Genomic DNA, 15,859 nt, shown 5'->3' with positions numbered 1-15,859 from the left:
GCTCTCCGAGAGCTGGGAAAGCTATGGTCTGTTTTACATTTTTTCTCACATTTATGTCCATCAGATATTGCTTTGTCCACAGTGGCAGTTGACAATCCCTCCTAGAAGTCCATGATTTTATTGACCCTGCTGTTCAGTTTTCCCTTCAGCAAGTCATAGTTGTCTGATAGGGGAGATGAGGATTAAATACAAAACTTTCTAAACATCCTGCTTTACCTGAAGGCAGGGCCTTGCTCATAATAAAGTGAATATTCTTTCACATTGGTCCTGGGGCAGGGTGTATCAGATCCTTTGACAAAGGTGCTGTTTGGTCATAAACAGTGTGCTAATAGGGTTGGAGACAGAAGGCAATTCTCTCATCCCTTTTACAACTCCAGGCAACTCTGAAACCAAACCCTTAGGAACCCAGGGAGAGAGCTTATGAAATGATCCAGCAGCCAATGTGTTTGGCTACAAACCAAGTCACAAGGAAACTTTTGGTATTCTTAAATTTTTGCTTGGAGTTCCATAATTGTTCTTGAAGTGTATTTTCCTTACCTTATGTTCTCAACTGTAATCTAGTCAAAATTTCTGGTGACTTTAGTGTTTGCCGAGTTCTGGCCAGTACACATATAAGCAGGGAATCTTGCTCAAGAGATGGTTAGCGCAAGGTGACAAAAGTGGTAAACTTTATTAGTTGGTAAGGCTTCAGAGATACTCACAGGCATTCAGGCCCTGGAAAGTATTCCAGAAATTTCTCTAGTCCTCTATTCACTTTGTAGAAATGAGGAAACTGAGGCCCAGGAAAGCTCTGTAACTTGGGCCAAGTTTTCTTGCCATTTCTCCACAATCTCACAGTTTAAAAAAAAAGTTTTTAAGTTATACTTGCAAAGTGACAAAAAGAATTACCATTCAGAATATCATGAAGAGCATTCTTCTAAATTGTAATTCACATGGTCTTGTCTCTTTTCCTTCTTGCTCTTTATGAAGTGACTGCCCCCCCACACACGTATTTTAGTGAGCAATACAATGTGTGAGTAAAAATAGAAATAGATTTTGTGAAAAATTAATGTTAGTCTATTAATTGAAAAAAGTACCAAAGTAATCACAAAGTTCATTAGTCATATGTTTAATAAAAATAAAGGTTTTTCTGGAATGGTTAATTTTATTTTATAAAGCTCTAGCATTTTCAGATCTGTACACTTTAACTGGTTGTAGAGATCAAGAAGTTTTATTTATCACATGGATAAAGAGTTATTTTTTCAATAACCAGGTACTTATTTTGCATTTGTGATGATTAACTGCAAAAAAGTTAACACTGGTAATAGGAGTAGCTAGGTGAATTCTCAGGTAAGACTTCATGTAAAGTTCTTTGAAGTTCACTTGGGGGTATTCATTAAGGATGTTTTTCAGGTTTGTGAACACACTTTGCCCACAGGTGAGATTTCTAGGTTGAGAACCAGTGGGAGGATCTAACATATGTGGGGCTTCAAAGATGAAGAATATTTCTCCTTTATGTACCCACCTTGCCTACATCTGGGAATAAGTATAGACTAGGGAGAAATTGTTCTCCAAATTGTCAAGTTCAACTAGAGTACTTTTTGAGCTCTTTACTCTCCCAATTAACAAATATACATTGAGGTAACATCTGGTGCCTAGAATTGTTGTAAGGTGTAGAGGCTAAAGGTAGTGAAGAGATAAATGGGTTATAAAAAAAAACTACTTGTGAAAAAGGAGACAAGCTACCAGTGTAGTCACCTAGCGTACCTGCCACTCATCATTGCCCTCGAAGAGAAACTCATTCACTCCACATGAGTGAAAGTCCTGTTCAAATGAACAGTTGCTTTTCCTGTAATCATTGAGCTGCCGAATCGAGTCAAGCCCTTGATAAAGTTGATAGTTTGTTGTTGATTTTTAACATTAATAAAGGTTAGCATTATCATCATCTCTTTCCTATACAACGCTGTCATTTTTTTCTTCGAAACTTGTTTAAAGGACATTTTCCTTTGTCAGCATGTTCATTGAATTTGTGTATTTCCAGAGCTATTGTATCACCACTATTCCATCCCACATTTTTCATAGCATTTATTCCTAGTATGTTTTCAAGATCTTTTTATGTGCATTTGAAAAATGAATACAATTTCAAACGTATTCATTAGCAATCACTGCTGTAGGCCTTTCTGTTTGATTCTGTACTTCAAAGGCAGTGTCTCATGAAGTAGAAAAAAGCTAAGACCTTGTTCTGAACCTTTAGTGAGTAAGTAGAGGCTTCTGAATCATGATCTCTATCAAAATGTTGACCCACATAAGTACAACAGGAGCTAAAGTTCAATTTGTGTGCCAGAACCTGGGGAGTCATAAAATTGCAGAATGTGAGTGGAGGAATTTGACTCCTTTCAAAGAGTTGTGCTTTTTCTGTTTTGATGGCTGTATTGTTTTTCCCTGAAGATCTAGAAAGAGAGAATCCATACTTCGTGCTGACCAGATTAAGGTTCTTTAAATCCTAGGTCAAGGAGCATCTACTCGTGGAATCTAATCTCTCTGTAGCTAAAGGGCCCATTGGCAGTGCTGCCTGCTCACCAACCTAGGTCCTCTCCATACCTCCTCCCAGACCATCCCTCCATTTCCTTAACCTTAAGATAGTTCACTAGTGGTCCTATTTGGAGATAAATTTCTATTCTTTGTTGTTAATTTTTAAAATGTTTCTGAGAGCCAGTACATGCGTTATTGATATTACTTGATTCACTTTCTAAGGATTCCATTCTATCCTTCAACTCTAGGAGATTTCTCAAAAATAAGTGGGCCTGTTGGTTAAAAAAAAAAAGAAAGAGAAAGAGAGAGAGAGAAAGACCTGTCATTACAGAGGGAGTAAACCTTCATTTTTTTGTGTGTGGGTCATGTATTTTAAATAATCTGTTCCCCAGAAACAGGATGTTTCTTTGAAAGTTATTGGAAAAAAAACAATTAGAGTAATGGAGACTTCCATCATCAGACCCGATCTGGGTGTTTAGGGTGATTCTCTTACCTCAAAAGTTTAATCCTGTATTTACCTTGTTGGGGATTACATGAATTTTGGTCTGTGTAGGATTTTCCACTTTTGTTGGCTCTTTAGTGATCTGGCCAGGAAGAGCTCCAGTGGGAGGAATGAACTCTCAGGATCATCTGAAGAGACTCATTAATCCCAGGAACAATGATATCGGCTATAAAAACCAAGTACCACTTATACCACTAGATAAAGAGACTATTCTGAAATTCTCTTACCAATATATTATGTTTAATATTGTGTTTCAGAATAGCAGGGTATCAGAGAATTGACATCCTTATTTTTACATCGAATTTTTTAAATACAGAGAAACTTTTATCTAAACAAATTAAAGATTTATTAGAGGGCCCTTTCCCTTAATTATAATAATCCTTTCTGAAAATTTGGAAGTTACCTAACTAGGGAATTAGAGACTGATATTATAGAAATGGTCAATAATCCTAAAATCTGAAAGCTCTCATTACCCCCTTTCTTTGTCATTCTTTATGGAAGCTTCCCTGAGCCCTATGTCCTCGAAGCCCAGCCATCTCAGAACTTCTCAGGGCCCACCTGGCCCCCACTCTTCTCAACCTTTAACTGCTGGTTCTTCAAATTTGTCATAATCCCTCTGGTCGCTAGGCTTTCTTTTTGACATGTGTTTTCTCTGTTTATGTTCTATTTTCACTAATTTTTGAAGTGAATTACAAAGATACTGTATTCATATACCTTCCATTAGAAGTGTGCAGAGCATACTGACCTCCTCCACCCTTTCTCTTCCCCCTCATTGATGGACTTCCTTCCAGGCCTTTTCTATCCATTTTCAACTGTGGTGGATCTGCAAATACTGTGCTAAACTTGCTTTATCTTTACTAATAAAGCCAAAGATGGACAATGGACATTTAGGTTTTGTTTTTAACCTCCCCCTATTAAATGTTATAACAAACATCCTTTCTGCGTATTTTTAAAAGTTTTTAAAAGTTTTTCTCTAGGATAAATTAATTCACAGAAATGCAGTTGTAGGGTCAAAAGGATGTACATGTGTAAAACGATGGTGATACTGCCACATTACCTTCCAAAATGGTTGGTCACATACCCACTTTTCTCCCTCCCTAGCTGACTCCCACTCATTTTTTAATATTTTAAAATTTACTGTAAAATATGTCAGATACAAGGGGTAGAAAGAATAGCACATGTAATGACATTAACAATACAGCTGAAGGTTGTTTTGTTTCTTTCCTCAATTGCATGGTCCTTTTTTTCCTCTACATTTCCCTGTATTTTTCATACTTTTCTATGTATGTATTATACATGTATACTTTTGCTACATATGTATTATTCTAATGCTATTTAATAATGTTTTCAGTGTTTTAAAATTTAATATAAGGATACTGTATACCTTCTGTGGTATTTTATTTTTTACTCAGTATTAATTTGTGAGGTTTATCTACTTTGATAACTATGGCCCAGTACTAATGCTACTTTATAACACCTCCTTGTGCATATGTTCAAGAATTATGGTATATACTGAGGAGTTGATGATTTTCACTAAATATTGATGAAATGTTTCTCCAAAGAGGTTCCATCACCACCACCATCACCCTTTAGCAGGCTGTAAAAGTCTTGCACGTTTCCAGAACTTGGCCTTTTCAGAATTTGCAATTTTTACCAATCTGATGAGTGTGAAAAAGTTATTTCATTTTAATTTACATTTCCCTGAACACATATTTTAATATTTTGACCATTTAGTACCCTCTTCTGGGAATTGCCTGATTCCTGTCTCTTGGCTATTTTTCTCTTGGGTTTACGCCCTTTTCTTGTTGGTTTTTACTGATTCTCTATCTATTCTGGATAGTAATTCCTAGGAGGTTACGTGCATTGCACATATTTTCTCCTAATCTGGGGCTCGACTTCATTAGTTTATTGTGGTCTTCTGAGGACTAGAATTAATTGTAATACAGTTTTTCACATGAATGATTTGTGCATTTCTGTTTTGTTTAAGAAAAACTTCTCTCCCATAAAGTCAAATATTTTTTTCTTTGTTTCTTTTCATAGCTTTAGCTTTAAAGTTTTGCTCCCTTCTTTTAGATCTAGAGTTGAGTTTTGTGTATGATTTGAGGTTGGGATACAATCATATTTTTTTTCTTCTCAGATAAATTGTCCCGGCACCATTTATTAGACAGTCCATCTTTTCCAGTGACTCACAGTGCCTCATTTGTAATATATGGCATATCCATGTATGTGTGGAATTGTTTCTGGGTTTTCTATTCTATTCTCTTGGTCTGTTTGCCTATTCCTATGCCAGTACACATTTCACTAATTACTATAGTTTTACAGTAAAAGCCTGGATAGCTGGTAGGACAAGTTCTTTTATCTTTTCATTTTCTTCAAAATTGTCTTGGTTTTCTTAGCTCTTTGCACTTACCCCTCCCTATTCATTCTTTACGTCTGCTCAAAATTACACCACTTACTTTATAAAGACATATGTTCACTTCTCCCCTCCCAGACATTGTTATTACTGTCATGTATTTTACTTATATATTTGTTATAAATTCCACAATACAATTTACTATAAGGGAGGGAACCTCACATATTTACCCATGTAGTCACTATTCCTGATGCTTGTTTGCTTGTGTAGATCCACGTTTCCATCTGGCATCATTTCCTTCCGCTTGAAGAACTCCTTTTAAGATATCTTCTAGTGCAGGTCTGCTGGTGAAGAATTCCTTTAGCTTTTGTATCTCTGAAAAAGTCCCTATTTTATCTTTAGATTTTATAATATATTTTAAAGATATTCTTGCTGGGTTTGGAATTATAGCTTGATAGTTTCAATACTTTTAAAGATGTTGCTCTACCATCTTCTGGCTACATTGTTACATAATAAGAAATCAGCTGTCATTTTTATTTCTCTTTTTGTAATATTCTCCCTGACCCCTGGCTGCTTTTAAGATTTTTCTCTCTTTGTCACTGATTTTGAGCAATTGGATTGTGGCATGCCTTGGTATATAGTTTTCTTTATCTTTCTTGTGTTTGAGATTCATTGAGCTTCTTGAATCTGTAGGTTTATATTATCTACATCTCTATGTAACTTTTTGAACATATGGAATACAGTTACATTAGGTTTTTTCCATGTCCTTGTCTACTAATTCTAACATTTATGTTGGTTCTAGGACAGCTTTGACTGATTGATTTTTCTCCTGAATACAGGTCATATTTTCGTGCTTCCTTGTCAGCCTAGTAGTCTTTGGTTGGATGATGGGTGTCGGGTGCTAGACATTTTTTGTATTTCTGTAATTATTCTTGAGTGGTGTTCTGAGATACAATTAAATTTTTTAGAAACAGTTTGGTCTTTCAGGTCTTGCCTTGTTAGGTGGGACCAGAGCCGTATTTACTCTAGAGCTAATTTTGCATCACCAATGAAGCAACCCTAGCCTGTGCCTCATAAATTGGAGAGGGTTTTGTTTGTTTGTTTTTTTGTTTTTGTTTTCAGTCTGGCTGCTAGGAGCAATTGTCGGAACAATTGTCAGAACAATATGCCTGCAATTTCAGGCCCTACGGAAGCTCTAGGCACTGTCTTCTGTTCCTTTCAGGTATTTATTTTTCCTGGCCTTGGATAGTTTCCTCACATGCTTGCACTGATTAGTACTCTGCTGAATCCTCAAAAGGAACCTTTTGCAGATTTCCAAGATTCTATCTCTGAACAATTTTCTTTTTTCTAGTAGTCTGTCCAAATTTTAGCTGCTTTGATCTTCCCAGACTCTTACCTCCATCTTCTCAACTCATTGAGTTTATGGGCCTCCACACAGGTTCTTCCTTAATATACTGCAGCCTGGAAACTCCCAGCCCCCACATAAGGAATGGAGTTTGCCAGTAAATAAAAGTTGACTGAGCAGGAAAGCAGCACTTTCGGCTTTCAAGTCATATATTGGATATTCCTGGCAGATGTCAGCTTTCAGTTCTTTGTATTTCTTAAGGTAACATTTTACTACTTTAAGAGGAAATTATTCAACTGGTTCTTAGATTCATAAGTCTTCCAAAAGTATCCTTACTTCTTGGAGTCCTTTTACCATGCTTCTGTACCAGGAAATAGTTTGTGAAACTACGTCCACCAGGAGCAAGTGCCCTGTCCCTTGGAACCAGAGTGCTAATTAAACACATTCTCTTTTTCTGAAACTTAAGGTCTCAGCTCTGTGCTGTAAGCCATTTTAGCAAATACATTCTAAAGTAAGCTTCCATGAACTCACTACAATGTCAACAATAACTCAATGAATGAAAGTTTACTGACAAGATTGTTTTGGTACCAGTAATGAAGTAGTTGAATTACTACTCTCTAAAATTGATCTGTCGAGCCCATATTAAGACTTTCTTTATAGCTCTTCATTGCATGTATAAACTATCTTTTTAGCTATGAATCGTTGAGGATATAAAACAGAGTATCTCCGTGTGTTTAGTTATCATTGTTTTCTATGGATGTGATGAGGTCCAACTATTCAAATGGATAGCTTAAATTTGCTTTTATTTTTAGTACTTGTTTCTAGTCCTTATATGTAACACAAAGCATGACAGAGATATAATTCAAAAAATACCCAGAAAAGATGATTGACTTCCTCACTTTATAAAATTTTAGTATTTGATATGTAGAATATAGATATCCTTTAATAAAAACAGTAGTAAATTGCAGGAGGATAATGGTTTCCCTCACAAATCCACAAACTGGCCTACTGACAAAATTTAGTCCACTGTCGATTTTGCAAATTAAGTTTTATTGGAATACAGCAAAGCCCATTTATTTATATATTCTGGCTGCTTTCTTGCTACAATAGCAGAGTTGAGTAGCTACAACAGACTAAGTCCCACAAGGTCTAAAATATTTACTACCTGGTCTTTTACAGAAGAATATCAACTTGTGGTTATTGGTGTTGAAATGAGGTAAAATCTTAAGACCAAAAACTAGGAATTGGAAAAGGAAGTAGAGATTAACTAGATAGTACTCTGGTCAGAGATTCAAGTACACTATTGGGAGAGACATCTGAGCAGCAGAATTAGAGCATAAGCTTCATAACTGCCCGTCACTGAATATATTTTAGATACTTTTGCAGACCTCCAAATTAAAAATTCAGATGACTGAAGAGAATTCTTAATTTCCATTTTATGGGCAGTAACTACACATTTAAGGTTAGTAGTAATTTAAATTAAAGAAAAACATTATGAATTTGTTAATATAAATAAATTTAAAACCCTCTTTTAACAGTTTAATTGCAATTTTCCCAGCTGTTTATTTTTTCTGTAAAAACAGATAAAATTTAGAGTTCAAAGGGGATAATAAGACTTAAACATTGTATGGGGATAAAAACTTTTACCCACTCTGATTTAGAGACCACTGTGAACTTACAGATATAGTCATCATAGCATTTCTCTTATTAAAAAAAATTCTCTTATTACTCATTTCCTCTTATTTCATCTGAGTAACATTAGGTCTGTTTAATGTATTACCCAGGCCTATCTCTTAAGCTTCTTATCCATTTACTCTGAATTTGGTATATACACACATATATACATACATACATACATATAGAATTTTCAGAGGTTTTGCTATTTAAGATCAACATTCAATTATTGGGTAGGAAAGGTATTAGGGCTTCAGCTTCTGTTTACAAAAGAAACCATTGCCTCTATTACACAAGTTCATTTACTAATATAAAATGCCCAGCACAGTTCCTTACACATAGTGAGTAGTCAGTACCACTTGCTGATAAATGAGAATTAAATACATAGAGGGACAGTTCAGGTTCAGAAAGGCAGATTGTCATACATGTTTATCTCCTTTCCCTTGAACTCCTATGAAAATAATAGTAAACAGTTTTTTTAAATCACTGAAAATGAGAGTGAGACCTTTAGTGGACGATAATTCAACAAATTTCTGTAATATGGAGAATGGATGGAGGAGTGACAGTCAATAAAGTAGAACAGCAGAAGCTATGGCCAAAGAGAGTGTCATGTGCTCTGGCGAGTCACAAAAGCATAAGTGTGAGAAAACTAAGAGTAAAAGGGCAATTCATGTGAAGGTCTTTATGCAGAATAAATGTCCAGAATCTAGGAGTCTTTTTCCTAGATTAATAAATTTTGAGACATAAATTTTGAGAAATTGTCTCAAAATAAATGAATTGGTTCCTTTCTGGCATTTAAGTGTATCACTTTAACTTGAATCCTGCAGCTCCCAGCTGTCAGTGTAGTGCCTTGTTCTTAAATATGAACAGACACAAAGCTTGACCAGACATATGAGAAAAGACTACATTATAAAGTGAAAACAGGATGATTTTTTAAATGAGAGAAAAAGATGACTATGGTGAAAACAGATTAAACAGGAACCAAAACTTTAAAAGAAATAATTAGTGGCATCAGAGAAGCTATCCTATTCATAAAACAAGAACAAGATACTTTAACATTAGATTGATGAGAGAGCAAAACAAATGTTCTTGGAAATTAAAAATCTAGTTGCCCCAATTTTTTTTTAAGTTTAGTGTAGTGGAAACTAAATTCGATGTAAGGATAAGTAGAAGGGGAAAAAAAGAGGAACAAAGAAAAGAAATAGGAAATAAGAGCTTTAGAGAATCAATGCAAGAAGAATTCGTGGAAGATTAAACAGAGACAATGAGGAGAAATGATTTACAACATAAGTATTACTCATAGCTGAAAGCCAAGCATGTAGTTTCTAGGAGCTTATGAGTTTCTCACACAGTGAGAGAAAAAAAGATGCACACCTGAATGAATACATGTTATAAAGTTTTACAATAATGTAAGACGGGCCTGGAAGCTTTCAGAGTGGTTAAAAATTGGATAGCTTCAAAGGAATGAGAATCAAGGACCACAGGTTTCTCATCATCAACACTGGTTATAAGTGGAGCAGTGCCTTCAGAGTTCTGAGGGCAACTGATGTTCAACCTTAAATTCTTTACCTAGCCAAACTATCAAGTGTGCGAGTGAAATATACATTTCAAATATATAAGGATGTATATTCTCTTCCATACTGCTGTTCAGATGTGTTCCAGGAAAACAATTAACAGTGGGATCAGGAAATTGATTCCATTGCAAGGAACAAAAACCAACTCTGGCTGACTTAAGCAAAAAAGGAATTTAATGCAAGGATATTGAATAACTCACTGAATTGTCAGGAAGCTTTGAGAACCAGGCTTGGAGAACAGACAGGAAGAGGGAAGGATCAATAGCCAGACTACAGTCAAAACATCAAACTATAGTGAGTCCAATAACACTTCTCCCAGGCTTGCACAGCTGTCGCCACTGGTCTTCCCTTCAGGAGTGACTCTAGATTCCAGATCCTGTGCCAGCCTAGGTAATGGCCCTGGCCCAGGGTTCAGGGAAGCTGGGAAAGGGTACTGAGGGTCTTCAACTTCTGTGATAGAAAGGTGGCTGTGCTTCCCACCAGGACTGACAAAGTAGAGAACTTCTTAACTATGAGAGTAGGTTCAAAGGCTGGGCCGTCAAAGAAACTGACAAGTGTTTACTTCAGACTTGAACACTGCATATAGTCAGGGAAAACAAGAATGACAGTCATGCAACAGTCTTGGAGAACCGTCAGCCCAGAGTCTAGTCCAGGGGTCCCCAACCTCTGGGCCGCAGACCAGTAAAGGACCATGGCCTGTTAGGAATCGGGCCATATAGCAGGAGGCGAGTGGTGGGCGAGCAAGTGAGGCTTCTGTATTTGCAGCCACTCTCCAGCACTAGCGTCACCGCCTCAGCTCCACCTCAGATCATCAGGCATTAGATTCTTATAGGAGCCCTGGTCCCTGGTGCCAAAAAGAAGGTTCAAGAGTTAGGCAAGAGAAAAAGTGGGGACATGTTAGAATATCTGATGGAATGGAGAGTTGGGAAAAATTGAGGAAATTGCGAGGACAAATAATGCCAACAAGCAGGAAAGAATTGGAAACTCCAAAGAAAACTATCTTTACAAGAAAAGAAATGCAATCTCAGTATAGTATTTGACTCAGCAGTGAGTGATATTTGTACAGTCAAAATGCACAGCACAGGTTTTTAATTTAAACAAAAATGATATAACTGTTGGGAGAAAGGATGAAAGAGATGTGGGTGTGGAATTATTGAAGGAAGTCTACGTAAATAACAAAATGGCTAACCAAGAAATAACTTGTTAGTTAGAACTACAGAGGCGACCACTAGGGGAAATAGTAAAATTGGTTCTTGTTTGGTAGCCATTATGAGGTAGTGGATTTTTAAAAAATCATGTGCACTTACTTATATTTAAATTGTGTTAAATTACTTTTTTAAATAAAGTAAATGTGTATTGAAAGGCAGTCACCAGTTCATAAGTAAATGGTTTCTATTCCAAAAGTTGTGAATCAGTTTGAGATTCCTTTTCTTTTAGAAACATTCATATGCATGTGGTTAGATTTCCAAAAATAAATTTTTAGTTAAAATACCCTCCATCTGTAGTTTAAAAATCAAAAGAAGAAAAATGGCCAAGTCTGGGGGGCATTCTAGTAATCCAATGAGAAATAAGGGGGGAATTTAGCTGGGATAGTGAAACAGGCATGCAGAGGAACACATCTGAGAGAGAACAGAGATTCCGCTCACCAGTTGGTGGTGGCTGGGATGTGGGATTTTAAGGGAAATCACCAAGATGAAATGCATGCTTGCTATTTCTGTCACCACATGCCTCTGTCAGGGTCTTCAGCATTCCTGTTCAGTTCACCAGTTCTCTGAGATAATTTGGTTTCTGATTAGGCTTCTCACCTAATAGCTCATAGTGACACTGCTTACGTTAGATTATAAATTAACCTCTCATCTAAAAAGCCAGAGTAGACTTTAAAGCTCTTTATCTTAGGTAACCTCATGACAGAGAAAGGTTGATGCTGGAAGTGTGGTTATTAGCATGGCAAATAAGAGACAATAATCTGGCACCTTCTTTATCCTCTGCACCAAAGCCCCTCCCTATCCCTGCCAACACCTCCAAACCAAGACCCTTTCAACTCTCAGTGATTCTGCTTGTGCTTGGACAGCTGCTGCAGTCTCCTGACTCTATTCCCTTCTCTGCAGGATGAGCCCATTGGCCTTCCAGGACTTGGCCCAAGCACTCTCCAGGTCTCCACCCACTAATTCCAGCCCTCCTTCCTGTCTTCCTGTACCCACCTGAGGGTTTATTGCAATATTGGTCATGTAGTGGGGACCACCATGTCACCTTTACAATCATCTCCCTGGCAGGGCCTAGTATACAGCAGACACTTAATAAATAATTGGATAGATTAAAAAATAGTTAGCCACATTGAAGTAATATATAGTGTCACAGCTGGAAGCTGGGTTTTCTTTTCTTAAAACCCACATGTCCTGACTCGCTGACCTGATAGCCAAGAATCCAGGTGAGAGTCAGTCAGCTGTAATCTGGGCTCCACCAGAGATTCCCTCCTTGGGGTTATTTCACTAATGTAAAGTTGGTCCTCATTCTTTTTATTTACTTTCCATTTTCTTCTATTTTCCTTCTTCCTCTGTTCAAAATGTCCTGTCTCATGTTTGACTTTGAGTCAAAATCTATCATAGATCTAGTTCTTTTCCCTTACCCAGATCTCCTATTAACAGAGTGAAGGGAGTTGATTTTAGTGTTCAGTTTGTTAGCCTACAGCAGGCTATGATTTTTTCTTAATTTAACTTTTTCCTGGGGCTCAGTTGAATGGTAGCTAAGAACATCACTTGCCTTCCCCCCATGAAGATGGGATACCCTCTCTGTAGCATAGCCCATTTCTGTGTTGAACCCATAGCCATGCACATTGAATGGTACATAAGATTTTCAATAGTCTGAAAAATAAACTACCAGAGTTGTTGGCGTTTAACCTCAAATGGTAATGATTTTTGTTTTTCTTGTTATGCAAGTAACCCACGCTCCCTTTAAAATGATTTAGAAATATAACCCAAAGATTAATACTCAAAACCATTTGGTATGTATCTTTAGATACTTTATTTCTATGAATATAACTTCCCTACACAAATACAATTTTACCATTCACACATGCTTTTTAAAAAACATATATAGACGTACATCATTTTTAATTATATAACATTCCATTATATAAATGTACAGTAACTTTTACTGAATTTTTCTTAGACTGGGCATTTATGTTTGACATATGTGGGAAAAAATTATTCAGAAAACTGGCTGTGCTGTTTTCAATAGACAAACTCTAGGAATAACATAAATGTTTTCAGAATATACTCCAAGAAGTGGAATTGCTAGGTTGAAAGGTATAAATTTAACGTGTATATAGACACATCACTTTTAAAAATACAATCACATACTACAGAACTATAAACATGACATTAATGCCCCATATTTTATTTCTCAGAGGTTACCTGTACTAACAGTTTATGTGGATCTTTCCAGACCTTTCCTCAGTGGATACTTGGAGATTTTATAGTGAGGTGTATAGTTTTATAATTTTTTACTTCTATGAGATCATCTTCATATCTTTCTACAACTTTAATTTTTCCCCTTTATATTTCTTGGAAATCTTTTCAAATATGTAGAGATTAATCTCCAGGATATATAAATACATATACCTATATGTACATACATATACATATATATATATTTTTTTTATTATCCCCCTTAAGGGTGGATAATGTTGGAGCTTTGTGATTTACCTGCCAAGAGACTTTGGGAATTTTTTCCTTGGTTCAGTTAACATAAGTAAATTTGACTGAGTGCATGCCATATGCAGGGCTCTGGGGAAACTAAGTTGCTAAAGACCTGAGCTTTTGGTTCAGTGAGGAAACCTAGAGCTTATGTGTGGTAAAATCATGCCCTGGCAGCCCAGAAGTTGCTAAGACAGCAAAGGAGAGGCATCTCAATCAGTCCAGACTCTTGGTTGCCAGTGGTAGTAATCTAACAGAAAAAGGAGTTTGTTGGCTCACACAAATGAAAGTCTAAGGCAGGACTGCCTTTTGGCATGGTTGTATCTAGCATCTCCCTTGAAGATATTGGGACTCAGTTTCTGTCTAACTCAACTCTACTTCTATGTTGGCTCAGTTCCCAGGTAGCTCCAGGCTCACACTCTACTGCCTAATAACTTCCAGTTAAAAGAACCCAGTACTTTCCAAGAAGAGTCCCAGGATTGACCAGTTCACCCTGCTTTGGTCATGAGCTTATCCCTAAGCCAGTCACCTTAGTCAAGGGATTGGAATGCACTGATTGGTGGACCCACATTACAGAACTCACCTCTATAACCTTGATGGGAAGGGTCAATTTAAAATGCTGAGCAATGACAGGCCTTTTGTTTTCAGGCTTGGAGGCATAGAAACCACCTGAACTAATAACTGTGGGAAAGTTCCTTCCCCAGTAGAAAAAATCAGGGCAACAAATGCAACTGTGGATGTTCCCCACAGCTCACTGCTTGGCTTCCTGACCATTAATCCTATTATTTTCATATATGCATTTTTAGAAATGCTTAACAATACAACTGTTTCATTACAGAGAAACATGACCTTAATTGGGGCTGAGGTTCTAGAAAGATGCCATGTGGGTGATCTATAGAGCATCCCTCATGTCCAGTCCTTGATGCCTGCTTAAGACCAAATGGCTCCGTCTTCTGTTGAACACCAGATAGATTAGTTGCTTTACTAGTATGAAGATCTGTTTATAAACAGAATAACTCTCAGTTCAGCAAGATGTTCACACTAAGAGCAAACAAAAATTGAGACAACCAAGTTAGGAGACTTTCATCTGCCCTGATGTTCAGCCCAGGGCATGGTGGTGTGGGCAGAGACTACTTGCACTGTTTAAATCCTTTCATCTAGTTTTTTCTTTGTTTTACCAAGATGTGTGCTTGAATTTGCTAAGGTAAGCATTTAAGTAATGCTACTCCATATTTCAAAATCCATAGACCTTCCCCAAAAGAGAGCTCAATTATTACACCAATCCTCAGATCTAGGACCTGCAAGTACTGTGTGGTCCTCTTAAGTCCATTGCAGTCCCCACTCACTAAACAGGGGAGGAAAAATAACAGGGCAGCCCAACAGAAACATCTCTTTGGAAAAGGAAAATGACACACAGTGGTCACCTCCTGTAGCATGTCATGTCCTCCTCAATAGGAATGCTGGCACTTGGAGACTTGGTGGAGACAGGACTTGCTTGTGGAATCAATATGGCCACCCTGATTTCTACCTTCCCACTGCTTGTTTCTTTTTGGAGTAGAATTTATAAGCTTAGTAGTTGGTTTTGTTAGAGGCTGAGACATCATAGGCCTTTGCCTTCTTGATGTAGGAATTATCTGGTGATAGAAGAAGTGCCTTTAAAATTTAGTTGATTTTCTATCTAGTATTTAGATTTGGTGAACTCTAGGGTTTGGTTCTTGGTGACCAAAGTCATGCATCCTGACTCGTCCTAATCCTTAAAGTTGCCATCTCTGTTTCTTGGCAACACATTTCTGAGAATTTTCCCAGCCTACATTTTATTGCTTCCATAGGCCTTTGCCTCAAAGCAATTTTAAATAATAGCCTCAGATGGGGAGGCAAAATTAATATATCCCCAGGCTGCTGGCCACTGGGTGGTTCTTTATTGTGAGAGTTTAAGGACAGTACAGCCTTAGGGGCCCAAGTGTTCCAGGTCCCAAACCCTTTTCCCATTTGCCTTCCTTCTATCTTCTTGGATTACTTTCTACAGAGAAAAAAAAGGCCTTGATGGCAAAGCTCTTTTCTTCTCTTCTTTTTAGGTATACAAGCCTAAATGACGCTTGTCTCTATCAGCAATTTCCTGAAGACTAAAAGCAGTAACCAACACACTTTGCTTCTCTCTCACAGGCTTACCATCCCTCCCCCATTGCACCATAGCCCATCCTGACT

General features: G+C 37.2%; 1 protein-coding gene across 2 annotated transcripts in view; it reads left to right on the top strand.

The window, feature by feature from the left end:
* E2F3 (E2F transcription factor 3) overlaps nt 1–15,859 on the top strand; it is a 46,806-nt gene that overhangs the window by 15,916 nt on the left and 15,031 nt on the right. Inside the window, exon 1 of one of the 2 annotated variants that reach the window (XM_025044906.1) lies at nt 6,517–6,588. The exons of the other annotated variant lie outside the window; for it this stretch is intronic. Coding sequence (XP_024900674.1) covers nt 6,532–6,588 — 57 coding nt within the window. The 5' untranslated portion in view covers nt 6,517–6,531. Of the gene's footprint in view, nt 1–6,516; nt 6,589–15,859 lie in introns of those variants that run through there. 2 annotated transcript variants of the gene reach the window in all.

This window comes from Pteropus alecto, unplaced genomic scaffold (genome assembly GCF_000325575.1).
Source record: "Pteropus alecto unplaced genomic scaffold, ASM32557v1 scaffold121, whole genome shotgun sequence".
NCBI classification, from domain to species: domain Eukaryota; kingdom Metazoa; phylum Chordata; class Mammalia; order Chiroptera; family Pteropodidae; genus Pteropus; species Pteropus alecto.
The sequence above is the reverse complement of the archived record's forward strand: the minus strand, read 5'-3'. Positions and strand labels throughout refer to the sequence as shown.